The 24,271-nt window shown below is 44.0% G+C and overlaps 2 protein-coding genes and 7 non-coding genes across 9 annotated transcripts in view; 8 read left to right on the top strand and 1 right to left on the bottom strand.

Moving 5' to 3' along the window:
• LOC148522584 (tetraspanin-1-like) overlaps nucleotides 1–2,602 on the top strand; it is a 31,468-nt gene extending 28,866 nt beyond the window's left edge. Inside the window, exon 8 of the mRNA XM_088474006.1 lies at nucleotides 2,516–2,602. Coding sequence (XP_088330132.1) covers nucleotides 2,516–2,563 — 48 coding nt within the window. The 3' untranslated portion in view covers nucleotides 2,564–2,602. The remainder of the gene's footprint in view (nucleotides 1–2,515) is intronic.
• DNASE2 (deoxyribonuclease 2, lysosomal) overlaps nucleotides 1–16,064 on the bottom strand; it is a 77,573-nt gene extending 61,509 nt beyond the window's left edge. Inside the window, exon 1 of the mRNA XM_088473911.1 lies at nucleotides 16,048–16,064. The gene's annotated coding sequence lies outside the window, so the exon portion shown is untranslated. The remainder of the gene's footprint in view (nucleotides 1–16,047) is intronic.
• A 4,450-nt stretch (nucleotides 16,065–20,514) lies between these two features.
• On the top strand, nucleotides 20,515–20,655 carry LOC148522582 (U4 spliceosomal RNA). Its single transcript, XR_015878651.1, has one exon. It is a non-coding gene; the product is annotated as a U4 spliceosomal RNA (small nuclear RNA).
• Nucleotides 20,656–21,106: 451 nt separating this feature from the next.
• Nucleotides 21,107–21,247, top strand: LOC148522581 (U4 spliceosomal RNA). The gene has a single exon (XR_015878700.1). It is a non-coding gene; the product is annotated as a U4 spliceosomal RNA (small nuclear RNA).
• Nucleotides 21,248–21,695: 448 nt separating this feature from the next.
• On the top strand, nucleotides 21,696–21,836 carry LOC148522580 (U4 spliceosomal RNA). The gene has a single exon (XR_015878650.1). It is a non-coding gene; the product is annotated as a U4 spliceosomal RNA (small nuclear RNA).
• A 448-nt stretch (nucleotides 21,837–22,284) lies between these two features.
• LOC148522579 (U4 spliceosomal RNA) lies at nucleotides 22,285–22,427 on the top strand. Its single transcript, XR_015878713.1, has one exon. It is a non-coding gene; the product is annotated as a U4 spliceosomal RNA (small nuclear RNA).
• A 449-nt stretch (nucleotides 22,428–22,876) lies between these two features.
• Nucleotides 22,877–23,017, top strand: LOC148522578 (U4 spliceosomal RNA). The gene has a single exon (XR_015878712.1). It is a non-coding gene; the product is annotated as a U4 spliceosomal RNA (small nuclear RNA).
• Nucleotides 23,018–23,465: 448 nt separating this feature from the next.
• LOC148522577 (U4 spliceosomal RNA) lies at nucleotides 23,466–23,606 on the top strand. Its single transcript, XR_015878730.1, has one exon. It is a non-coding gene; the product is annotated as a U4 spliceosomal RNA (small nuclear RNA).
• A 438-nt stretch (nucleotides 23,607–24,044) lies between these two features.
• LOC148522576 (U4 spliceosomal RNA) lies at nucleotides 24,045–24,185 on the top strand. The gene has a single exon (XR_015878709.1). It is a non-coding gene; the product is annotated as a U4 spliceosomal RNA (small nuclear RNA).
• Nucleotides 24,186–24,271: the final 86 nt, after the last annotated feature.

Here is a 24,271-nt window from a genome sequence, read left to right as displayed (position 1 = left end):
CGGTGCCTCCAAATAGCTGTGTATATATATATATATATATATATATATATATATATATATATCTCCCAACAGATATACTCCTTGGTGTACGTTGTGGCACAAAAGGCCGAAGGTGTGTGTATTTTTATACACACACACACACTGGTCTGTTTTTAACTTTGTAGAGAGAAAACACACAGTAGGGCGCTCCAGATAATAAAATGCGATATCATCCAAACTCTGCTCACCTAAAGGATAGGGTAACCCTGGGTATGTGAAACAGAAGAAGGAAACAGTTTGCGTTTCTCGGTCAGTTGATACAGGGCCGAGAAACGCGTTAGTACTCTCACTAAGACCAATTCTATTTGCTGGGATACCTGTATTTATCCGGGATTGCTGTGGTTACATCCACGTCCACTCTACAACACGGCTCATCCAGCATTCTTTCAGGACTTTACTAGCAGCCGCCAGTGCATATTACCCGGGGACATAGCAGACTCACAGCCATAACAAGCTGTTCACTTGTAGCAGCTGCCGATACCCGCAACTCCTGACACAGCAGACTTACAGCACTCACTGGGCCTGATTCAGACCCGCTCGCGAGCGCACAGCGCTTGCAAGCGGGTCGATGGTCCCCCACTGCGCATGCGCAAGACCCGGCCAGTGACGTGCGCTCCGTCGCTACGGGTCTCGCCCCAAAGCGGGGTGGCTGCCGATTTTGATTGACAGTTTGCCCCGTTTTGGAGGCTGGCAGCGTGGGTGGCTGGCCAAACGGAGGCGTTCCCGAAGGAACGCCTGCCGTTTGGGGGCGGCCCCAGTGGTGAGCTTCCGGCTCTATTGGAGCCGAAAGCTCACTGGAGCTTGCGGGAATGAGACCCTACCACAAGGGTCTCGTCGCAAGCCCCGATGGTCGTGACCATCGCGACCAACACCTGGCCGCTCGCTAAGCTGTGGGTGATCACCCACAGCTTTAGCGAGCGGCCAGGAGGCTGTCTTTAAAAAATAAACTTTTAAAATAACAATTAAAGAGCGTCTGGCTCTGAATCAGGCCCTCTGTCTTTCCTTTCCCGGACGGGACCAGCTGTGAAGCAGATAAGCTGGCGCTTTCACTGTGACCTGTACAAGTATTTAGTCACAATTAACCATCGTGTAAGAACTCCCATAGATCGGCTTTTTATACAGCCTTAAATTCTCCATACTGGATATCATATACAAATTATAGACTATACCAGTTAACATCATACGACATATTTTTTATCTGGACTGTGTAGAACAACAGGACTTTTTTACGCTCACATGCTCATTTATCCTCCATTCAAGAGTCTAATTACTGTTTTTTTTTATATATGTGTTACAATTGTTTTCTTTACTAAATTGTATCTGTTACATGTCAGTATTTTTTATGTCAGAGTTTATTGTATAGTTTACAAGCAGACCTATCTCGCTCAATCTTTTTCATTAAATCTTATTAAAGATCTTAATTTTATCCTAATATATTTTGAATTTAAGATTATTTACATTATATATCAGTTTGACACCATTTTTTCTCGTTAGCGCTCCGTTTCCTTCTTTTTTTTAACTTTGTAAAATTATTTTTTCCCAAAATTTCCACAAAATTGTTGATAGTTTTTTTAAATGATCAAATTACATAAATAAGAGCTATTTAAACCTTATTCAGCATACATGTATTAACAGATCTGCATATTTGTTAATACAATTAAATTGAATATATAGCTGTTTATCATTTTTAAAAAATCAACAATTTTGGGGACATTTTTGGAAAAAATATTAGCCAGTTAAATGGTTAAAGGGCTACATATTTTTGTGTGTTGGCAATATAAATATTTGCTGGTCTGTGCAAGCACGTGTGTACAGGGTATGCAGTCGGGAAACCGGCTGCCTTAATACCGACAGCTGGCTTCCCGACTGCTTTATTCCGGCGTGGGATAAATGACCGGCGTCTATATCTAGACACCTGTCATTTACCCGACGCCGGGAGACCGGCGCCCGGCATTTCCGATCGAAGGGATGCCGGGCGCCGCGAGCGGACAGCCGCGGTGGGGGAGGGTTAGGTTTAGGCACCCGGGGGGGACATAGGGTTAGGCACCCCCTGGGAGAGTTAGGGTAGGCTAGGGGCAGGGAGGGTTAGGGGTAGGCACCCCCCCCGGGGGACTTAGGTTTAGGCAGCGGGGAAGGGGGGGTTAGGGTTAGGCACTTAGAGGGGGGATTAGAGTTAGGCACTTGGGGGAGAGGTTAGGGTTAGGCACCCCTAAGGAGGGTTAGGGGGTTAGGTTAGTTTATACTTACCTTAGGGACGATCGGGATTTCCAGCGCTGTCGGGCTTCCGCTGCCGGGCTCTGCTGATCTGTCGGGCTGCCGCTGCCGGGAATCGAACTGCCGGCCATGCGGCAGCCGGGATTCCATACCGATTCCGTGTACAGTAGTATCCTTAAAATACATTTATCTGCTACGACATTGACCTATGTTGTGTGCTATCAGTCAGATATTGCGATAAATCTCCTGTTTATATTTTCAGATGTCGTCCCTTATTGTCGCATTGGTGTTATTTGTCAAACTTGGATAATGCAATGTGCCAACCGGGAGACGTTATCATCCATCACCTCCATTCAGTGCCTGAAGTCCCAGTGAGTACGTGGCAGCGCCATATCGTACATGGCAGGGCCTTTTCTTGCGGCAGTTCAGCTAATAAGCACAGAATTATTACATGTGTAAAATTTTATTTTATTACCTTTTGTTAAATGTTTTATTTGTTACTACTGAAGTTGTTTACTGTTAGTGTTGTTACATAATGTTTATTTATGCTCTTCCCATTTCTGGCGGAGAGCACTTACATGTAAATTTATGTAAAAGTGAATGTTCTTGGGAGTTTAGTTTTATATAGAATAAAATAAATACAGCATTATATGTTTTATCCTCTCACACTGAGCTCTTCTCTTGTGTACAGAATACAGTAGGTAGATGTAATAGCAGTAATTAGGATATGAACTTTGACTGAATGAATGCTTGGCTGGTGTGCTGTAATGAGAGGAAGAAGTAATGTTGTTATAGAAACAAATGTGGAATGGCATATTTATTCCCTAAATAATTGGAACACAATACTTTTAAATGCTTTCATCATCATTCTTTCAACACAAGAGGGCGCACATGATTTTACATTCTGAAGTCAACAGAATTGATAACAGTTTTGGGTGGAATGTCACAAGTAAAACATAAGGTGCCCATACACGGTGCAATAAAGCAGCCGATCTGACGGATTGGTACGATTTGGCTGCTCTATCGTACGGTGTATGGGCATGATATCGGTCAGAGCGCGCACCCGTGTGGTCGTACATCGCACCCCAAGATCTTACTGCAGGTTCCGTCGATCTTGGGATGTGATGTGTGATCCCATGCAGTGCTATGCAGGTGGGGGAGGGGGGAGCCGGCATATCGGGCGGTCAGCCACCCGATCGCACAGTGTGTGGGGGCCGCCCAATATATCGGATGTCGGATCCCCCATTGCGTGACACGGTGCATATTGCATCGTGTATGGCCAGCTTTAGTCCTAAAAATGACTTACCTGGGGTCCAGAATTCAGGCTGACCAGCAGATCATCAACAACTTACCACTGCTCAACTTGCTCCGGCATCCTGTGCAATGGTGGCTGCACCCTAGTCATTGGGGAATATGCTGAAAATCCTGAACTCCATACCTCAAATATTAATGTTTTGCCAGCAGGTACATTTGTCTTTTAAGATGCACATCAGTGTTTATGAACAATTAAAAACATCCTGTTAGGTTTAACATTTTAATGTTTCTAAACCATATTACTTAAATGACACTTATATTGTGGTAAAGGTAAACTCTGTCCTACTTACATACTATTTTTCTGCTCCCTCCATTAAAACAGCTACAGTATACCGATTTATACAAGTGCAGTGTGTAGAATATTTGTAACCACCCCCAGCAAATGCATTTCCAGTTTACTAGTAAAGTTGTGTACACACTAAACGATATGTGTACCCATCGATACAATGTGCAACCCCCCCTACCCACTGGCCCACATATCAAGCGGCTGGTGCACATTAGACGATCTGGTGACCGACTGCCCGATATGTCGGCCTCTCACGCATTTTGCTGCATGGGGTCGTCAGTCGCATCGTCAGGTTGAGCTGCATGTTGGGACGACCTGATGATGCAGTTGACGACCAACAGCCGACATAGTGGGTACACACTAAACGATTTTGACGATATGTCCTTCCTATGCATCGGAATCAGGCATATCTTCCGAGAAATCGTATAGTGTGTACCAGGCTTTAGTGTAAAGGAAAGTGAACCCCATTCTGTTGTGAAACGCGTGCTATGTGGGAGCTGAATGGGGAAGAGGAGAACCCACCTAACACTCCTGTTATAATCAAATGATTGGGTCTCAATTCTTCCGATTGGTTAATTTTCATGTGCATCACCGGACTTAAGGTCTGATTCAGAAGTGGACGCAAAGGTCGCCGCTGTTGCTGCATCTTTGTACCTACTGCTGGCTTCCCAGATCTGCTGGCTGCGCCCAAAGACACCAACAGTTGCAGCATCAGACATCTGAGTAAGCCTCAGGTTACTCACGATGTTCGGCAAAACTGTGCTGGCAGGGCCAGTGAAATTGTGTCCGAGGACGCAGCCACTGGCTTCGGCATGCACCCAACACACCTCCATTTTAAGGAACGCTCCCTGTTTTCTCCCCCAAATGCCTGCAGCATGTCAATCATACTGCGACGTCCAGGGCACTGCGACTGGAGTCGCAGTAACATCACAGCACATGCACACTGCATCCCCGACACATCTACAGTCCCGAAACCATCGGTCATTTGGGACCAAATTGGGACTTTGGGCCTGATTCAGAGGCGCTCGCAAAAAACGAGCGCTTGCTCTGAATCAGGGTGGGCGCAGGTTTTTTTAGTTGCGGCCTCTTGGCCGCTCGCATAGCTGAGCGGCCATGATGATGGTCGCGATGGTCAAGACCATCGCGACCATCGGACTTGCGACGAGACCCTTGTGGTAGGGTCTCGTGGCCGCAAGCCCCAGAGAGCTTCTGGCTCAAATAGAGCCGGAAGCTCTCTCACTGACATCACTGGTGATGTCAGTGTTGCCGCCCACAAACGGCAGGCGTTCGCATGGGAACGCCTCTGTTTGTGAAGCCACCCCCCACCACGCCTCCTACAAAACGGGGCAAGCTGTCGATCAACATCGACAGCCGCCCCTTTTGTAGTGAGTCCCGGAGCGAGCGCTTTGTGCGCTCGCTCCGGGGCTCGCGCACGCGCAGTGCACACGCCGCGCGTGCGCACTGGGCCACCATCGACCCGCTTGCGAGCGCAATGCGCTTGCGAGCGGGTCTGAATCAGGCCCTTTGTGCGGGTCTGAGTCAGGTTCACTGTTGTATGGTGAGCAGCAAGTACTTTTGTAGATGTAGATGATTGTTGCAAATTCTGCTTAAAAGAAAAAAAAAGCCTCTTTAAATATGGTATATTTTACTACCCGTCCTTCCAATTCATATTGCTGTGTTAGAGCTCTCTCCCCTGTTTGTTGTATTAAGCTAAGTACTAATTCTTACATATAGCCAGCTCCTCCACTGCTCATGTTCAGCAACGTTCTGGCAGATCTAGAGCAAGGTAGCCTGAAACTGCAGCTGAAAGTGACGGCCAGCTGCTGACTAGAGGGATACCCAGTAATGCAATGGGAGTGCTATTGGGTATTTCAAAATAAAATATAGGGAAAATGCCCTTTAGAAAAGGTAACACATAAAAATCCCACAACACACTACTGTCAACTAGTAAAAAAGAAGACCGTATAAAATTCCATCTCTAAATAAAATGCCGAAGCTTTTAGAAAAGGACATTTATAACATTCTTCTTAAAATGAAAATCTTGCTCCCCAGAATGTCTTTACATCAATGGACTCAGAGGGGCCTATGCCATGTGAGTACTGAGGTACAGTAGTTGGCATAGCCTATCTTGCGTGAAAACTGGCAGCATGGATATACACCTGTGCATGATTCTGCTCCTGTGCCTGGGGCATTCTAACGTAGGGCAAGTACAGTAAGTGTACACATGCGACTAGAGAAAGCTGTGTTATCTGCACATAGACAGGGACAGCTGTAAATAGTGGATGATGATGACAGTTGCTGGCACTAGCAGACCCCTTATGATTGGCTGTTTATAGATGCTCCGCTGACACTGATTTATTCTTTCTTGATCACTCGGGCATATATAGGAAGTTTTCCGAGTGCGTTTCTTTGCTGGCCCAGGGAGGAGGGACTAACCCTGACACCGCAACTTGACCACTATACTTGCACCACTCTGAGGGAAAGCCCACCAGAATCACCTCACCTTATAGAGCCACAGCCGACAGTGTCTGCTTCCTTCATCAGCTGCTGAGGGACATTGGACCTCATTCAGAGTCGGTCGTAAGCGGCCGCTCGGTCGTACGCCTAATGACCGCAAAACTGAAAAAGGAAGCGATCGCACGGCCGGTCGGTCGCAACCAAAGTGACGCCCATACATGAACAATGCACCTCCTCTAGCTAGCGAGTGATAGCAGCTAGCGATCGAGTTAATCGTTGTCAGTCATTGTCAGTCGCTGTATGTTAATTTTCTTCTGATGGTTGCGGCCGCTTGTGTTGTGTGCAAATTACTCCAAAAATTACCAAAAAAACGCATAGAACAAGCCATCCCCCTGAAATATATTTATTCTTATTATTCGCTAATGCAAACGCAGCTGAATCAATTACATGCCAATTAGCAGTGTTATTAGCTACAACAAACGATTATCATCTGCTTGCATTGTGTGGCTCAAAATAGAAACATCACTCCGAACATCAGTAACATTCGATAGTATCGATTGTACTCTGGGGCTTGAGAGAGCATGTACCCAACCTTAAGCTGTACAATCAGCCAGGCCTCTAACCTGCTCGCAGAGTGATGTTTTACTTCTATGTCGGTCGGAGCAGGTAATTTATGTACGCCCCTAAAATGCCCTGAAAACACTGAGGCACGCCTGCGTTTTCAGACCACCACCCCCGTCAACACCCACAAACAGCCTTTCATGTCAATCAACTCTCGTAAGCCACTTCCTGCTCATAAGCCGTACGATCGACAGCATTTTGGATCGCAAGGTCTCGTACGCACATGCGCACAACTAACCGTACGCATGCGTGGTTTGGAAACATCGGATGCGTACGACCGAGCGGCCGCTTACGACCGACTCTGAATGAGGTCCATATTTCTAAATACTGGCTCATGCTTGTTTATGTATTGTGTTATATTACACTATATTTATTTGAAATTGTAATTTCCTGCAGCACATTTATTATGGGTTGGGTATGGGATCCCGGCGGTCGGGAAGCCGGTGGTCAGAATATTGACAGCGGCATCCCACTAGTCAGAATACCGACACCATTAGGTAAATACTCTACCGCTAACCCTTACCCCTAACCCTCCCTCCCTCGTGCCTCAACCTAACTTCCCCCTAGTGCCTAAATCTAACCTCCACCTCCCCACACTCTAAACCTAACCCTCCCCCCTTAATGCCTAACCCCTAAACCTAACACTCCCCCTAATCCCTGATACTTACTTTCAGGATGCCAGCGATTGGGATTTTAGCGCCAGTATTTTGACCGTCGGCATCCCATCTGCTGGGATGCTGACTACCTCCCTTTATTACTGAGTTGCGGAGGGGTCAGAGTAGTTGAGGGTTGATATTCCGTTACAGTACTCCTTTGTGGAGTGCTGTCTATATTTCTGTATAATTGACATGCTGGTGTCTTGCAACACTTTAAATGTTCAGTGTTAGCATTTTAGTGTCAGTTTCTATTTAGCAGTCTATGCTACTTTTGTCAGTCACTCTATTTTCTGCATTCCCTACTTTCGCTATGTCTGGGAAGGGAAATTTCAAGCACGTTCCAATAAAGGGAACTGTGGCTATAATTTATGCATATGGTTAAATGTAAATCTAGATTTTCTCAGTCTGATGCTCTCTGTGCAGCTTGTAAGATAGGAGCAAGTCCTTACTTGCCTGGGAGTCTGTCCACAGAAAGGGACACCCTGGCTTGGGCCTGTACATTAACCTTGGCTATGACTGAGCTTTCAAAACACCTAGTGTAGTTAGGGTGCCATGCGCTGGTTCATCGTCATCTGTCCCAGCCCAGTCTCCTTTACAAGAATCATTGCTCTCTTCACACTGGATCAGTCTTCTCAGGTTCACCACCACACTCCCCCTCCTCCCTCCCTTACCAGCCTGTGGTGGTGGAGCCGCTCTGGGCTTAGGACCTCACTTGATCTGTACAGGGGTTGGTACAAGTGTCATCCTCCAATGAAAAAAATATTGGTTCCAGTCTCTGTTTTCAGGTCCCAGAAATGCCAGATTCCAATAGTTCTTTGGTCCTGGGAGTACTCTCCATAAACCATTCATCTCATGATGAGGTTGACTATCAGGAGTTTTCAGATCCTGAAATGTGTTTTTCCTATTTGTAGGATGATCTAGGTAATTTACATGGGGTGGTAGCCCTGTGGCTGCAGTTAGGCAGGTCTTGCTCATACAGGACACTGCCTTATTCAGGAGAACGAATAAGAAGCAGGCAGACTCTTTCCCTTCTTCTCCCCAGCTTGAGAATAACCCCAGTGGGGGATAGCTACACCAAAATAGAAAATTCCAGGTGTCTTGCAGGGTACTCTCTATTTATTCTCTACCAAACGGGAAATAAATAGATGGAAGACTCCTCCAGTGGTGGAATCATCCATATGCCTTCTATTGAAGCAGACTACTATCCCAATTTCTGGTTCAGCTTTGTTCAGGAATAGATTGGACCAAAAATTAGAATTCACCCTTAAGAGTATCGAGTATCGATCCAGCTGCAAGAGCCATTCTTAGGCCCATTCTTGTCTTGGGCTGGGTTAATGAGCCTATAGAAAAATGTGCTGAACAATTACCTGATGGCCTCCTGGAAGGCTAAATTCAGAGTTGCTTCCTTTAGATGAACTCATTTGTGAGTCAGCTAGCTATCTAAGTGAAGCAGACATTGATGCAAGTTTAATTTCATCTAGAATTTCTGCTTCTGCAGTGTTTTTAAAGTGTGCTCTTTGGCTCCAGACTTGGCAGGCAGATTCTAAATCTAAATGTTAATTTTAGGCTCTTCCTTTTAAAGGTGATGTGCTATTTGGACCAGAGCTAGATAAGATCATTACTCTGGCTTCAGGGTTAAGAGAACATTTCTCCCCTGTGTTACTCCTCAATATCTAGTACCCTCCTTTCGGTTCTCTCACCTTCAGACCAAATCAAGACAGCAGGTCCCTTGCTGTAGCACTTTGGCCAGCCGTGGAGGCTGAGTCAGAGGTAGGCAGGTGTAGATAGGTCAGTGCCGAGATTCCAAGCCTTTGGAGAAGCACTCTCTATGACAGGCTTCCCTCCCATGCTTGGGTGGGAGCTTAGCTGCTTCAGTTTAGCTTAATCTTGTTTGTGACCACTTTCAATGTTTTCCACCTCATTATTTCTTTTCAATGGTTTGCATGTAGACAGAGGAAAATGAATAGTCTTAGAGAACGCTAGACACATTTTACTTTCTTCTGGAGCAGTCATTCCAGCTCCACAGTATCAGAGAGGAAATTATTTTTACTCAAACCTCTTCCTAGTAGAGAAACCAGATGGCTCATACCGTCGCATTCTGCATATGAAATCACTACATGTCTACCTCAGAGTGGAGAAATTCACAATGGCATTGCTCAGATTGGTGATCTCTAATATGGAACAATGAGAAATTATGGTATCCATAGACATAAAGGACACTAATCTTCATGTTACAATTTGGGTATGACACCAGAGTATACTCAAATTTGCTGTGCAAGATCATAATTTCCAATATTGTGTCCTTCCATTTGGTCTTTCTTCAGCTCCAAGAGTTTTTACGTAACTCAAGGTGATTTTGACTAAACACTTATGATCTTTGGGGGTCATGATCATCTCATACTTGGACAATCTTCTCATCAAAGCTCCTTCTCCACAGCCCTCAGGAACCAGGTGAATTTGATGCACATGGTATTGCAGTCCCACAGTTGGATTACCAACATTCCAAAATCTATCTTGGTTCCATCTCAACAGATTATATTTCTTGGGATGCTTTTCAACACCATTCTGCAGTGGGGTTTTCTTTACAATGGAAAAATGTAATCCCTGCAGGCTGCGATCAAGCCCTGAATCAACACAGAGGGGTATATTTACTAAAGTGCTGGTTTTTAGAAAAGATGTTGCCCATAGCAACCAATCAGATTCTACTTTAGCAATTATCTTCTAGAAGGTGCTAGATACATGCTAAATAGAATCTGGTTGCTATGGGCAACATCTCCAATTCTAAAAACCCACACTTTAGTAAAGATACTCCAGAGTGTCAATTCCTCTATGCAAGTGTCTTCTAGGCAATACGGTTTCCACTTTCAAGGTAGTTCTACTTCGCACAATTCCATTCTTGAGAATTTCAAGGGAAATTCTCATGAAATGGAACAGGTCTCACTTACATCTGTCTCAGTGCATCAGGTTGTCTCCTCAGACTCATCTCTTGCTAGTATGGTGGCTTCAACAGTGACAATGGACACCGGTCTCCAATGTTGAGGTTCAGTTATTCTTCAGACCACATTTTCATGGGCTCCCAAGGAATATGTCCTACCAATCAATGTCCTCAAGGTAAGTGCAGTATTCCAAGGGCTCAGGATATTTCTAGGGCTTGGTGAAGATCCAGTTATACAATGCCACAGCAGTGACATATTTGATTCACCAGTGGGGCACAAGAAGTGCCAAGGCTATGAGAGTGCCAACCTAAATTATGAGGTGGCCAGAGCTAAGTGCTCTCACCATTTCTGGGAAGCTGACTACCTCAGCAGTCAGGGCATTCACCTGATAGAATGGTCATTCCACCCTTAGTGGACAGGTGAGCTTTACCCGAAATAGAAATGATGGTATCAAGGCTAAACCACTTACCGTAGTATCCCTTTCTCTCATTCCATGGGGGACAGTGGATGTCCTTCCAGTACTCTTCTTTTGTTTTCTGTTTCTTGTCTGTTAATTCCATCCATGTTTCTGTTGAGATGGTCTTTTCCTCCCTGCACTATGCTTTGGGCTTTAAACGAAAGTTGCAGGCAGCAGCTGGGTTATAAGGGGGAGGAACCTTAGTTCTGATAGTTTAATATTTTTAAAGTGACAGGCTCCTTATACCCCCAGTCTTCCAGTGCCCCCATTGAGTCATTCCTGCAGTTTTACTAGATAGTTTTGTATAGTCCTTTTATTCTCCTGATTTGCAAATGTGAAGCCCATAAGCCCCTCTTGTGAGCAGAAGAGCAGCATATATATATATATATATATATATATATATATATATATATATATACCGTACAGTGGTGGCCAAAATAGCGGACACTTTTTGAAATTTGAATGTTTTTCAACTTCAAATGCTTATAAAAACTGTTACACTTCATGCAGTGCAATGATTCATATATCAAATTAAAGGAAATGTAATGCTGAATTCGACACAATAAACAGAGGTCAAATATTTGCATTACAAGGGAAATTATGCAGTGAAAACAACACTAAGGGTGAAAATCCCTGTCTACTTATGATGTTACTGTCCTATCAGTATTTCGTTGGGTATCCTTTATTTTTCAAAACAGCAGCACAGCGACGTGGCATTGAGCCAACCAATGTTTGGAGCTCTTCCTTCTTTATTATGTGGTGCCATGAGACAATTATAGCCTCAATTAATTGTCTTTTATTGGATGGGCGCCTCAGATGTACCAGTTTTTTCAAACAAAACCACAAATGTTCTATGGGGTTCAGGTCTGGGCTGTTTCCTGGCCATCCCAGCACCTGTATGTCATTCTCCGTGAACCACTGTTTGCATATCCATGCAGTGTGGCAGGGAGCTGAATCCTGATGGGAAAAAAATGGGGCATTATCTGGAAAAAGATCCCTGATAAAAGGTAGAAGTTTTGGTTGTAGGATGGTGTCAATGTACTTTCTGCTGTTCAGTGTGCCATCTATAACATAAAGGCGGCCTACAGCATCTGCTGTCATACATGCCCAGATCATAACACTTGTAGGATTCTTTGTTGTCGCGTGAATGCAATCTGGATGTACCTCTTCCCCGATGCTATGTCTCTGATATTTTCTCCCATCACTGCATAATATCGATATCTTAGTTTCGTCACTCCATATCACTTGTTTCCACTGACCTTCTGTCCATGCAATGTGTTCTTTTGCCCACTGTATTCATTTCTGCTGCTGCGTTTTATTCAGCAATGGCTTTTTTCGGGGAATCCTACCTTTTAGGCCAACCTCCGTTAGTCTTCTCCGTACCGTTCTTGCACTGACAAAAACACTAGTTGCACTCAGGTCACTGCTAATGGCCGCAGATAACATCCATCTGTCCCTGACACAAATTTGTTTTATTCTCCTATCATCAACAGCTGTTGTGCACTTTTTCCGACCATTTCCTTCTTTGTTTTGTATAGATTGTGTTTCCTGATAGCATAAACAAAACTTTCATATTCCTGATGTTGTCACATTCCCACCAACTTCTCTCGCAATTGCTGCATACGAAAGACCATTTTCACGTAACACCACAATCCTGGATATCTTCCTGGGTGACCAGTCACCACTTTGCCTGGACGACATTGTTGTATTTAATTTTTACACCGTCGTTAGCACTAAACAATACACACAAACATCCAACCGTAATTGCACTTCAGTAACCAACTTTATTCTGCAAAATGAAACAGCCAAACTGACCTTTCCCACCTTTGAACATGACCTTGCATCTGCTCATAAACGAAAGCTGATTGGTCCTCAGAACGACGATTCCGATTGGCTGGTAGTAGCTGTTACTACAATCCGCTTCTTGAATCTCACGCATCTGTGCTTCTTTGTCTGACTGAAAGTAGCATAACTTCCCTTGTAATGCAAATATTTGACCTCTGTTTATTGTGTTGAATTAAGCATTACATTTCCTTTAATTTGATATATGAATCATCATTGCACTACGTGAAGTGAAACAGTATTTATAAGCATTCAAAGTAGAATTTATTATGATCCCTTATTTATTTATAAGTGCTGTTATAGAAATCATTAAAGTTAAAAATTGTAGATTGTAGAGACAAAGTGGAGAGGTTGCTCATAACGACCAATCAGCTTCTAACTGTCGTTTTTCTAGAACAGCCTGTAAAAGTGACAGTTAAAAGCTGATTGGTTGCTTTTGGGCAACTTCTCCACTCTGTCTCTATCCAAGGTTTTGATAAATCTTCCCCTAAGTCTGAATAAAGATATTTTGTTTACTAAGGGGCTGATTCAGAGCCAGACGCTCTGACAGAGCAGAGCGCTCGCTCTAAATCAGGGCCGGCCCTCTGGTTTTTTAGAGCGGCCTCCTGGCCGCTCGCATAGCTGTGGGTGACCACCCACAGCTATAGCGAGCGGCCAGGAAGATGGTCGCGATGGTCAAGACCATCGCGACCATCGGCCTTGTGACGAGACCCTTGTGGTAGGGTCTCGTTTCCGCAAGCCCCAGAGTGCTTTCGGCACTGACAGAGCCGAAAGCACTCCCACTGACATCACTTGTGATGTCAGTGGGGCTGTCCCCAGACGGTAGGCGTTCCCATGGGAACGCCTCCGTCTGGGCAGCCACGTCCCCGGCCCGCCCACCAAAGGGGGCGTGCTGTCACTCAACTTCGACAGCACGCCCCCTTTGGTACGAGACCCGGAGCGACGGATTGCCCATCGCTATCCGGGTCTCGCGCATGTGCATGACGGAGCCGGCTCCGTCATGTGCATGCGCACTGGGCCACCCGCTTGCGAGCACATAGCGCGCGCAAGCTGGTCTGAATCAGGCCCTAAGTCTGGACTTACGGGCTAGAACTGGAATCATTTCTACAACTAATGCAGACATGCTAATCTATTGCGATCGCTATGCAGTCGCAACACTACATAGGGACGCCCGCCTTACCTTACACACATCCGTATGTTTGAGCAAGACTGCGAAAACGTCGGTAACATCTTACTCAGGAACTGCTAACCTCACCGCACGCGCTGAGCATTCGAGCTGCGTATGGCATCGCAGTGGATAATTTATGCACGTCCCTGCAATGCCGTTCAAATGCACTGGCACTTCTGCGTGTCGCCGACCACCACCCCCATCACCTCCCTGAAATAGCACTTCCTGTCAATCACTCTGTGATGGGTCTGCGTAGTCAATGCCTGATCGCAGTGGCTAGTTCGCGCACTGCGATGCATATGCATGCACAGAACGCAACAATCGGCCGATTGCGTGCGTAATTGCAGTTGCGATCCGTAATGAATCAGGCCCATAGACAACAGCGATGTACACATCTTCATCGTGATATAAACAAATTTCATACAATGACATTATAAGATTGACCTGCCCAAATAGGCTTACAATTAATACATAACGTAGCCAGAATAACAGTTGTACCTGCTGCTGGGGAGAGTGTTGGTGCTACTATAAGCAGGGCCGTTGTGATCCGGAATGGGCCTGGGTACTGGAGGGGGCGTGGTCAAATCTGGGAGCCGTGACCAAATTCTCTCCCAAAAGTATATGTGAAAAAATACCATACGCAACGCCACGCGCAGCATAGGGGGGCACCTTGAATTGCAAAGGGGGTCACGTCCTTCCCTTAGCAGCAAAGGGAGGCATTGAGCCCCTCAGCAGCTGACCTGGGTCCCCACCGGGCACCTCCAACAAGCCAGGTAATTAGTAACTGCCCCTTCCCCTCTGCACCCCTGGGTGTAAGGCAGAAACATTATCAGAGGGCATATCTGTGCGGCTACTTTTAGTGGTCTGGTGCGTTTGGAATGAGAGACAGCAGAAAGTAGAGATATTAAACCAAAAGGTACAATACCATTTATTTCTATCTGTGTTGCTAGTATGTTACAAAATGTAATCCCATTCCTGACAGATTCTCCCCCTGCCAATTGTAAGATTCATCACTGGACACTGCTGTATGGTGGACAGCAATTGCTATAAACTCTTATAGCTGGCAGGATATGCTGGGATTTGTAGTTTCACAACACCTGTAGTGCCACAGAAGGTCCCGGCCTATGTGATCACTACACACAATATGGAACCACACCAATTCATACACCTGTGTTTTGCCACCTGCCTATAGACAGCACACGTTCAGTTATGTAGGAACCCTGTGCATGTAATCACATGAGGTTCTTAACATTTTACAGTACATTACAGGAATACTTTTCTGCTTTTTATTTAAGCACATCTTACATCAGGGGTGGGAAACCTTTTTTTCTGCCGAGAGCCATTTTGATATATATAACATTATTCGCGGGCACGGTGCCAGCCACGCCCCCTCGTGTGATGTCACACAGGGATGGGGCCACAATCGCCAATGATTACAGCAATGCCTGGAGCATCCTAAGGATGCTCCGTGGAGCTGTAAGGGCAGCGGTGTGACTGTCTGAAGCTTCCTAAGGATGCTCCAGGTGGCACTGCTGCATAGATTCTGGCTGCAGGGTGCCATTCCAGGCACCCTGCTAGCCAAATGAGGCTAGCAGAAAAAAGCTCAGAGGGCCAGACCAAATGATTCTGGGGGCCTTATACGGCCCCTGGGCCTGAGGTTCCCCATCCCTGTCTTACATGCTATTGGCTCGGACGACCTTTGCCCACTACAGTCCACATCATGTCATGCTTACTGAATTGAGTTATAATTTTGCATTTTAAATAGTAAGAACTGCATTCAACAAGCAGCAAGAGAGGAATGTTGTCGTGTAGTTGCCGAATAGCAGAAAATATGGACATTTTCTGGAACAAATCTTTAAAAGCTGTGATTGTCCCTGGAAGTTATGGACAGTTTTAAAGTGTACCCAAAGCCAGGCGAGATTCACAAATTTGCACTGACATGCTTGCTTATTTGTTGTCACAGTGCCTGTTGCACAATCCTGGTAGTGAATGTGTTGGTAAAATGGGTTTGACCTGATGGAAAATAATGCACAGTAATATGTCTATAGCCTGTTTACCTTCCTTTCGCCTCAGAGCAGCTCACCAAAAGAGTTCCGTACACTTCCTGGAACAGTCACAAGCACTGGGCGTAAGACTGCCTACTTCTCCAATTTTCCGAACAACCAGGCACTTTACACGGCATTCGGCCAGTGTTCAGCAAGATTACTCACAGCAACATTAGAGGATACTCGCAAAGGCTTAGCAGAACGATCTGCATCACAAAAACATAAGAAGGGGTTGAAATAGGTTCTTGTTAACAGTGTTTCCCTCCAATTAGTACCTGTGCTGAAATAATGGTTAAAAGAAATGCCATTAACTTTAATTTAAACACCTTTAACTGCAATAGTTAATTAAGGTCCTAATTCAGCAAGGATCGCTATTCTGCTTATACGCACACAATGCAGTTGCTAAAGTCAGCGGGAATATGCAAATGTTTGCATTCGCAATGCGATCTCAGCCTAACATAAGGATGCCCACTTCCCTTTACTCACATCCATACACTTGGGCAACATAGCGAAACAATCGGTAACATCGAGTAACTTCGGACCCATACGCACAGTTAAGGCAGGGTCAGACCTCACTCAGGAATTGCTAATTTCAGTGCACGCTATGAGGCCTCAGGCTGCATATGGTATTGCAGTGACTAATTTATGCACACCGTCCCAATGCACGAGTACGCCTGCGTTGGCCCGATCACCCCCCCCAAACGGTACTTCTTGTCAATCACTCTGCAATGGATCTGCGTACACATTGCGCTCTCATTCCCAATCGCAGTGGCTAATTCGCGCACACACACTGCAATGCATATGCATGCGCAGATCGCGAAAATCGTCCGACTGCGTGCATCTTAGCCTTTGCGATCCTTGCTGAATCAGGCCCTAAGTGAGAAATTCTAGAGCAGAATATTTTGTACAGGACAGTGTAGGGGCATCTGTCACAATAACCTAGTCTATTGGATTTTCATGGAAGGGATTGAATGAGAATTGAGGATGCATTACTAATATAGGGAGTAGGTACTGACAGAGCCGTAACTAGACTTTTTGGTGCCCTGTGCCAGAAAGAGCATTGGCGCCCCCCTCATTTTTCAAAGGGACATAAAGCACCCAAAAATGGCCATGACTTCATGGGGAAGGGCCAGAGAAGAGATAGGAGAGGCCAGGAGATGCTGGGGATGAAATAAGAGGAAGCTACAAGCAAGAATGATAATAAACAGATATTTTACAGGCCCAAACAGCGCCCCCTGACCTGTGGTGCCCTGTGCGATGGCACTGGCCGCACTAACCTAGCTACAGCCCTGGGTACTGATTCTGAGTTGACAGCAAAGCAAAAAAAACAAGTAACTTTGCACCTTGTCAAAACCATGTTGCAATACAGGCGGGGAGATAAAATTTGCAGAGAAATTTAGCTTCGAGAGGGGTCTGTCCTAGGTCAAATCTAATTTACAGTGTAAAAATAAAGTTGTCCAGTATTTGTGGGCTACATGCAACTACATATCCCAGCATGCCTTGCCACAGTTTAGCATGCCCTAATAGCAAAATGGTAGCAGTGCATGCTGGGATATGTAGTTCCACAACATCTGGAGTGTCAAGGTTAGCCACCAAGGGTATAGGCAGAACAGGAAATCGCGGCTCCATCGCAGAATAAGCCCCATAATGTACTATCGTGTGCTTCCAGGTGTTTTGTTTTAATTTGTGACAGATTGCCTGTGCGACATCATAAATTCAAAATGGCCACCACTTTATAAACTTTAGTCTATAAATCCATTCTGAGGCCATATAAAAAAAATTGCCAAGGACAAAAAAAGGTATTTTTGGATATTTTTTACTGTCTAGCAAATATAGCCTCATATACCGTATTGTTAATTATATAAATAGCCCTATAATTTCACGAAATTGGAAGCATAAAATAATTTGCAACTTTCACATGTTATAAATATAAAATTCATTGGTCTGTTTGTTTGTTTGTCTGCTTGTCTAGTTATGCATTTGGACACCCCTGCACCGATTGTGATAAATCCAATGCGAGATGGTCCAGTTGGATCCTGGACAGGTTTTAGGGGGGTTAGGGTACTAGTCGGACCTCCTGTCGGTGTACACTGGTGAAAAGCCAAAGGAAAAAAATGGGAGCGCTAGTCCGGCTGCTGGTTTTAAATCAACCAATTTATTCAGTAAAAAAGCATATAAAATTGCTATACCATGGTACGCAGTAGGAACAAACAATAATGAATAATAACAATATAAAAAGCCAAATGGTCACTAAAATAAATTCCAATAATTACGCGGATCCGGTTAGAGCATACAAATATACATATGTAAAAATGTGGCAAGTAACTAAATCCCGGTCTGTATAAAATAGCAATAATGGCAGCTATATCCGCACTGTATAGACAACTCAAAGTCCAGTCACATGTAAGAATAATCAAGCAATTTAGCAGAGTCAGGTTAGTATTGGAGTTAGTGTTAGCAGCAGAGCATGGCAGTTAGTAATGTCATCAAGACAAAAGTCCATTCAGTGTAGAAGTTAGTAAGAAAATAAGCACAGGATATATTACCATCCAATAGCCTTCATTGTATCCAAAAGCACTGATGACATGGTAGTTCTTACCTCTACCCTATGCCAGGGGAGGATACTGACTCCTTAAGAAGATTGGTAAGTCTTATGCTCCAGTCGTGTGTACACTGGCACTTAGGTAAGGCGCTATCCACACCGTGAGACTGGGGATGCCTGGGTCCAAGGCAGAGGGACCTCTGTACTCTTTCCACGGCACTCTTAGACGACCACGGCGCTGCAATGTGTACAACCGCCGGGGATGAATCGTAACGCCACTTCCGGTATTCGGGAACTTCCGGCTTCCGGTACGCATTCCACCTGCGTGTCAAATGTCAACTGACGCGTTTCTCCGCCCTATGACATGGCGGTTTCATCTGAGTATAATTCTAAGGCTGTTAGAGCCTCATTTTATCACTCCAAAGGAGCGCTGATTGGTGGCAAGATTACTCAATTACCTATTAACTGTTTACATGCCATCTTATACCAATATTCATTTAAATAAAAACCTCCAATAACATCTACAATAATCCAACATTAAAATGTATCATAACACATCTAGATCAAACATAAGGTGCTACATTGAGATGCCTTCAACATTACACATATAGTTTACACAGATATACATGTGTATTGCACTTAAATATAGACATATTATGTATGTTAAGGAGACAATTATGATTATCCAACACTAACCATATATGTATAAATATGGTTATATCAAACACTCATTACATGCTATATATTTAAATCATATAGCCTCTATTAAACTAAATTAAGAACCAGACATGACCCATGATCCTAAAGTATCTACCCTAAAAAAAAATTTACCAATCAAAAAGCTGTGTCTGAATCTAAACCAAAACTGTAGAAAACGAATAGATGGAAAAAAAGGGGGAGGGGGGAGGGAGAGGAAAAGGAAAAAGGGAGAAGAGGAAGAAAGGAGGAAGATATTCTCTTAATAGCATAAACTGGCAAGTTTTACTGAGGAAATAAACTCCACCAGTATAATATATGCTAAATATGGAGAAAAGGATGGACTACGTGCCTCTTAATATCTATAAATTACTTATAAAAATGATAATCATTCACTTAACCAACCAAACATAAAAGAAGAAATAGGGACGGGGGAAAGAGAAACCGTGTAAGGGATTCATAGATACTATCCATGAATCTCCTATAACTACATGTTGTTAAGCTCTATAGTCTCACACGGTTTCTTTGACAAACTGGATATGGAAGCAATAAAAACCTATAGCTGTTTATATTTATTCTGGTGAGTGCTCCTCTTTTTCAAATTGACTGCCTGGACCTGGACCTGGACCCATGTTTACCCCCAGGCAGTGTCCATTGTCGGTCTGCAGACTTGAAGGGGACCTCTCCTCCTCTCCTACCCTTACCCCACCTAGGATCAGCCACTGGGTGGTCCTACCTGGTGGAAGAGGTTCCTCTCTCTTCAAATTCTGTCTTCATGTGTTACACTCTTACTTTATACCCCCTGTTCGCAATTTACATGCTGGGCTGTTCCGGTGGTGGCCATCTTTGAAAAGGTTGTAATGACCCATGGGATTTGTAGTTTCTCTTTTACTGCTAAGAGTCTGAGCAGTAAAAAAAAACTACAAATCCCATGTCACTCCACTTTCTTCTCTGGACGGTCGGGTGCATGGGCTGACAGCTGACTCATCTCAGCTGTCCAGTGCCCACCCCTAACTGTATATGGACAGCGCGGCCAGGTCCCGGCTGGTACCCACAGCTGACCTGACCTGGTCACGCGCTGAGCTCCGATTGCGGTAATGCCAGGGAGGCAGCGGCAGATGTGTGACCAGCGGAAGGTGGGGGGCAGCATCAGAGCCGTCGGATGCCCCTGGGCATTAGCTTATTATGCCTATGCCTAGGGCCGGCTCTGCAGATGCTGATTGCTCCAGCCAAGTCCAATCAACTTTGCGCAGTGGCATTATCATAGCCAAGGAGGGCCAACCGAGGCGTGATTATTGCTAGTTGAAAACTTTACCCAATACCCCGCCATGATGACTTGCAATATAGTCAGCATTGGCAATTTTTGCTAGTCTCCCAGAAGACTATTAGTTATTGTAAATGAGAGATTTGAAGGAGCCAGTTTAATTGTTTTCCTGCTTTTATAGGTGAGGAAGTACATTTGACTCCATGTCTTCCAGTTGCTGATATTGAAGATTGTTTTAGAGATGTTTGTCATTATCTTTCTTCTCCATGAGAGGTTCCAGCTATTTAACTGCATACTCATACAAAGTGGAGATTTCTTGGAACAAAGTTCCTTACAACTCTTGTTAACACAGAGTCTGAGAGATAAAAAAAAAGCACTTAAGAACAGAAGATAAAATGTCCCTGAAGGCATCACCCAGGAATATTTTCACTGATCTTGGACTCATTAGCATATACATTAGCATATAGGTTCCCACAATGCACTGCTCCTAGCCAGAGACTGGAATTGTCTAGCCATGGTTGTAATGAGTTCTATGTTGCAGATGCTGATTGCTCCAGCCCAGTCTAATCAACATTGTGCAGTGGCATTATCATAGCCAATAAGGTCTAACCGAGGCGTGATTATTGCTAGTTGAAAACTTTACCCAATACCCCGCAATGATGACTTGCAATATAGTCAGCATTAGCAATCTTTGCTTGTCTCCCAGTAGACTATTAGTTCTTGTAAATGAGAGATTTGTTGGAGCCAGTTTAATTGTTTTCCTGCTTTTATAGGTGAGGAAGCACATTTGACTCCATGTCTTCCAGTTGCTGATATTGAAGATTGACTTAGAGATGATTGTCATTATCTTTCTTCTCCATGAGAGGTTCCAGCTATTTAACTGCATACTCATACAAAGTGGAGATTTCTTGGAACAAAGTTCCTTACAACTCTTGTTAACACAGAGTCTGAGAGATAAAAAAGCACTTAAGAACAGAAAATAAAATGTCCCTGAAGGCATCACCCAGGAATATTTTCACTGATCTTGGACTCATTAGCATATACATTAGCATATAGGTTCCCACAATGCACTGCTCCTAGCCAGAGACTGGGTTTGTCTAGCCATGGTTGTAATGAGTTCTATGTTGCAGATGCTGATTGCACCAGCCAAGTCCAACCAACTTTGCGCAGTGGCATTATCATAGCCAAGGAGGGCCAACCGAGGCGTGATTATTGCTAGTTGAAAACTTTACCCAATACCCCGCCATGATGACTTGCAATATAGTCAGCATTGGCAATTTTTGCTAGTCTCCCAGAAGACTATTAGTTATTGTAAATGAGAGATTTGAAGGAGCCAGTTTAATTGTTTTCCTGCTTTTATAGGTGAGGAAGTACATTTGACTCCATGTCTTCCAGTTGCTGATATTGAAGATTGATTTAGAGATGATTGTCATTATCTTTCTTCTCCATGAGAGGTTCCAGCTATTTAACTGCATACTCATACAAACTGGAGATTTCTTGGAACAAAATTCCTTACAACTCTTGTTAACACATAGTCTGAGAGATAAAAAAGCACTTAAGAACTGAAAATAAAATGTCCCTGAAGGCATCACCCAGGAATATTTTCACTGATCTTGGACTCATTAGCATATACATTAGCATATAGGTTCCCACAATGCACTGCTCCTAGCCAGAGACTGGATTTGTCTAGCCATGGTTGTAATGAGTTCTATGTTGCAGATGCAGATTGCTCCAGCCAAGTCCAGGCAACTTTGCGCAGTGGCATTATCATAGCCAATGAGGGCCAACCGAGGCTTGATTATTGCTAGTTGAAAACTCTACCCAATACCCCACCATGATGACTTGCAATATAGTCAGCATTAGCAATTTTTGTTAATGTCCCAGAAGACTATTAGTTCTTGTAAATGAGAGATTTGTTGGAGCCAGTTTAATTGTTTTCCTGCTTTTATAGGTGAAGAAGCACATTTGACTCCATGTCTTCCAGTTGCTGATATTGAAGATTGTTTTAGAGATGTTTGTCATTATCTTTCTTCTCCATGAGAGGTTCCAGCTATTTAACTGCATACTCATACAAAGTGGAGATTTCTTGGAACAAAGTTCCTTACAACTCTTGTTAACACAGAGTCTGAGAGATAAAAAAAAAGCACTTAAGAACAGAAGATAAAATGTCCCTGAAGGCATCACCCAGGAATATTTTCACTGATCTTGGACTCATTAGCATATACATTAGCATATAGGTTCCCACAATGCACTGCTCCTAGCCAGAGACTGGAATTGTCTAGCCATGGTTGTAATGAGTTCTATGTTGCAGATGCTGATTGCTCCAGCCCAGTCTAATCAACATTGTACAGTGGCATTATCATAGCCAATAAGGTCTAACCGAGGCGTGATTATTGCTAGTTGAAAACTTTACCCAATACCCCGCAATGATGACTTGCAATATAGTCAGCATTAGCAATCTTTGCTTGTCTCCCAGTAGACTATTAGTTCTTGTAAATGAGAGATTTGTTGGAGCCAGTTTAATTGTTTTCCTGCTTTTATAGGTGAGGAAGCACATTTGACTCCATGTCTTCCAGTTGCTGATATTGAAGATTGACTTAGAGATGATTGTCATTATCTTTCTTCTCCATGAGAGGTTCCAGCTATTTAACTGCATACTCATACAAAGTGGAGATTTCTTGGAACAAAGTTCCTTACAACTCTTGTTAACACAGAGTCTGAGAGATAAAAAAGCACTTAAGAACAGAAAATAAAATGTCCCTGAAGGCATCACCCAGGAATATTTTCACTGATCTTGGACTCATTAGCATATACATTAGCATATAGGTTCCCACAATGCACTGCTCCTAGCCAGAGACTGGGTTTGTCTAGCCATGGTTGTAATGAGTTCTATGTTGCAGATGCTGATTGCACCAGCCAAGTCCAACCAACTTTGCGCAGTGGCATTATCATAGCCAATGAGGGCCAACCGAGGCGTGATTATTGCTAGTTGAAAACTTTACCCAATACCCCGCCATGATGACTTGCAATATAGTCAGCATTGGCAATTTTTGCTAGTCTCCCAGGAGACTATTAGTTCTTGTAAATGAGAGATTTGTTGGAGCCAGTTTAATTGTTTTCCTGCTTTTATAGGTGAGGAAGCACATTTGACTCCATGTCTTCCAGTTGCTGATATTGAAGATTGACTTAGAGATGATTGTCATTATCTTTCTTCTCCATGAGAGGTTCCAGCTATTTAACTGCATACTCATACAAAGTGGAGATTTCTTGGAACAAAATTCCTTACAAGTCTTGTTAACACAGAGTCTGAGAGATAAAAAAAAAGCACTTAAGAACAGAAAATAAAATGTCAAAAAGGCATCACCCAGGAATATTTTCACTGATCTTGGACTCATTAGCATATAGGTTCCCACAATTCACTGCTCCTAGCCAGAGACTGGATTTGTCTAGCCCTGGTTGTAATGAGTTCTATGTAGCAGATGCTGATTGCTCCAGCCAAGTACAATCAATTTTGCGCAGTGGCATTATCATAGCCAATAAGATCCAACCGAGGCGTGATATTTGCTAGTTGAAAACTTTACCCGATACCCCGCCATGATGACTTGCAATATAGTCAGCATTGGCAATTTTTGCTAGTCTCCCAGGAAACTATTAGTTCTTGTAAATGAGAGATTTGTTGGAGCCAGTTTAATTGTTTTCCTGCTTTTATAGGTGAGGAAGCACATTTGACTCCA

This window comes from Taudactylus pleione, unplaced genomic scaffold, assembly GCF_031769625.1.
Source record: "Taudactylus pleione unplaced genomic scaffold, aTauple2 ptg000145l, whole genome shotgun sequence".
NCBI lineage: Eukaryota > Metazoa > Chordata > Amphibia > Anura > Myobatrachidae > Taudactylus > Taudactylus pleione.
Note: the sequence above shows the minus strand (reverse complement) of the source record. Positions and strands in the feature narration are given on the sequence as shown.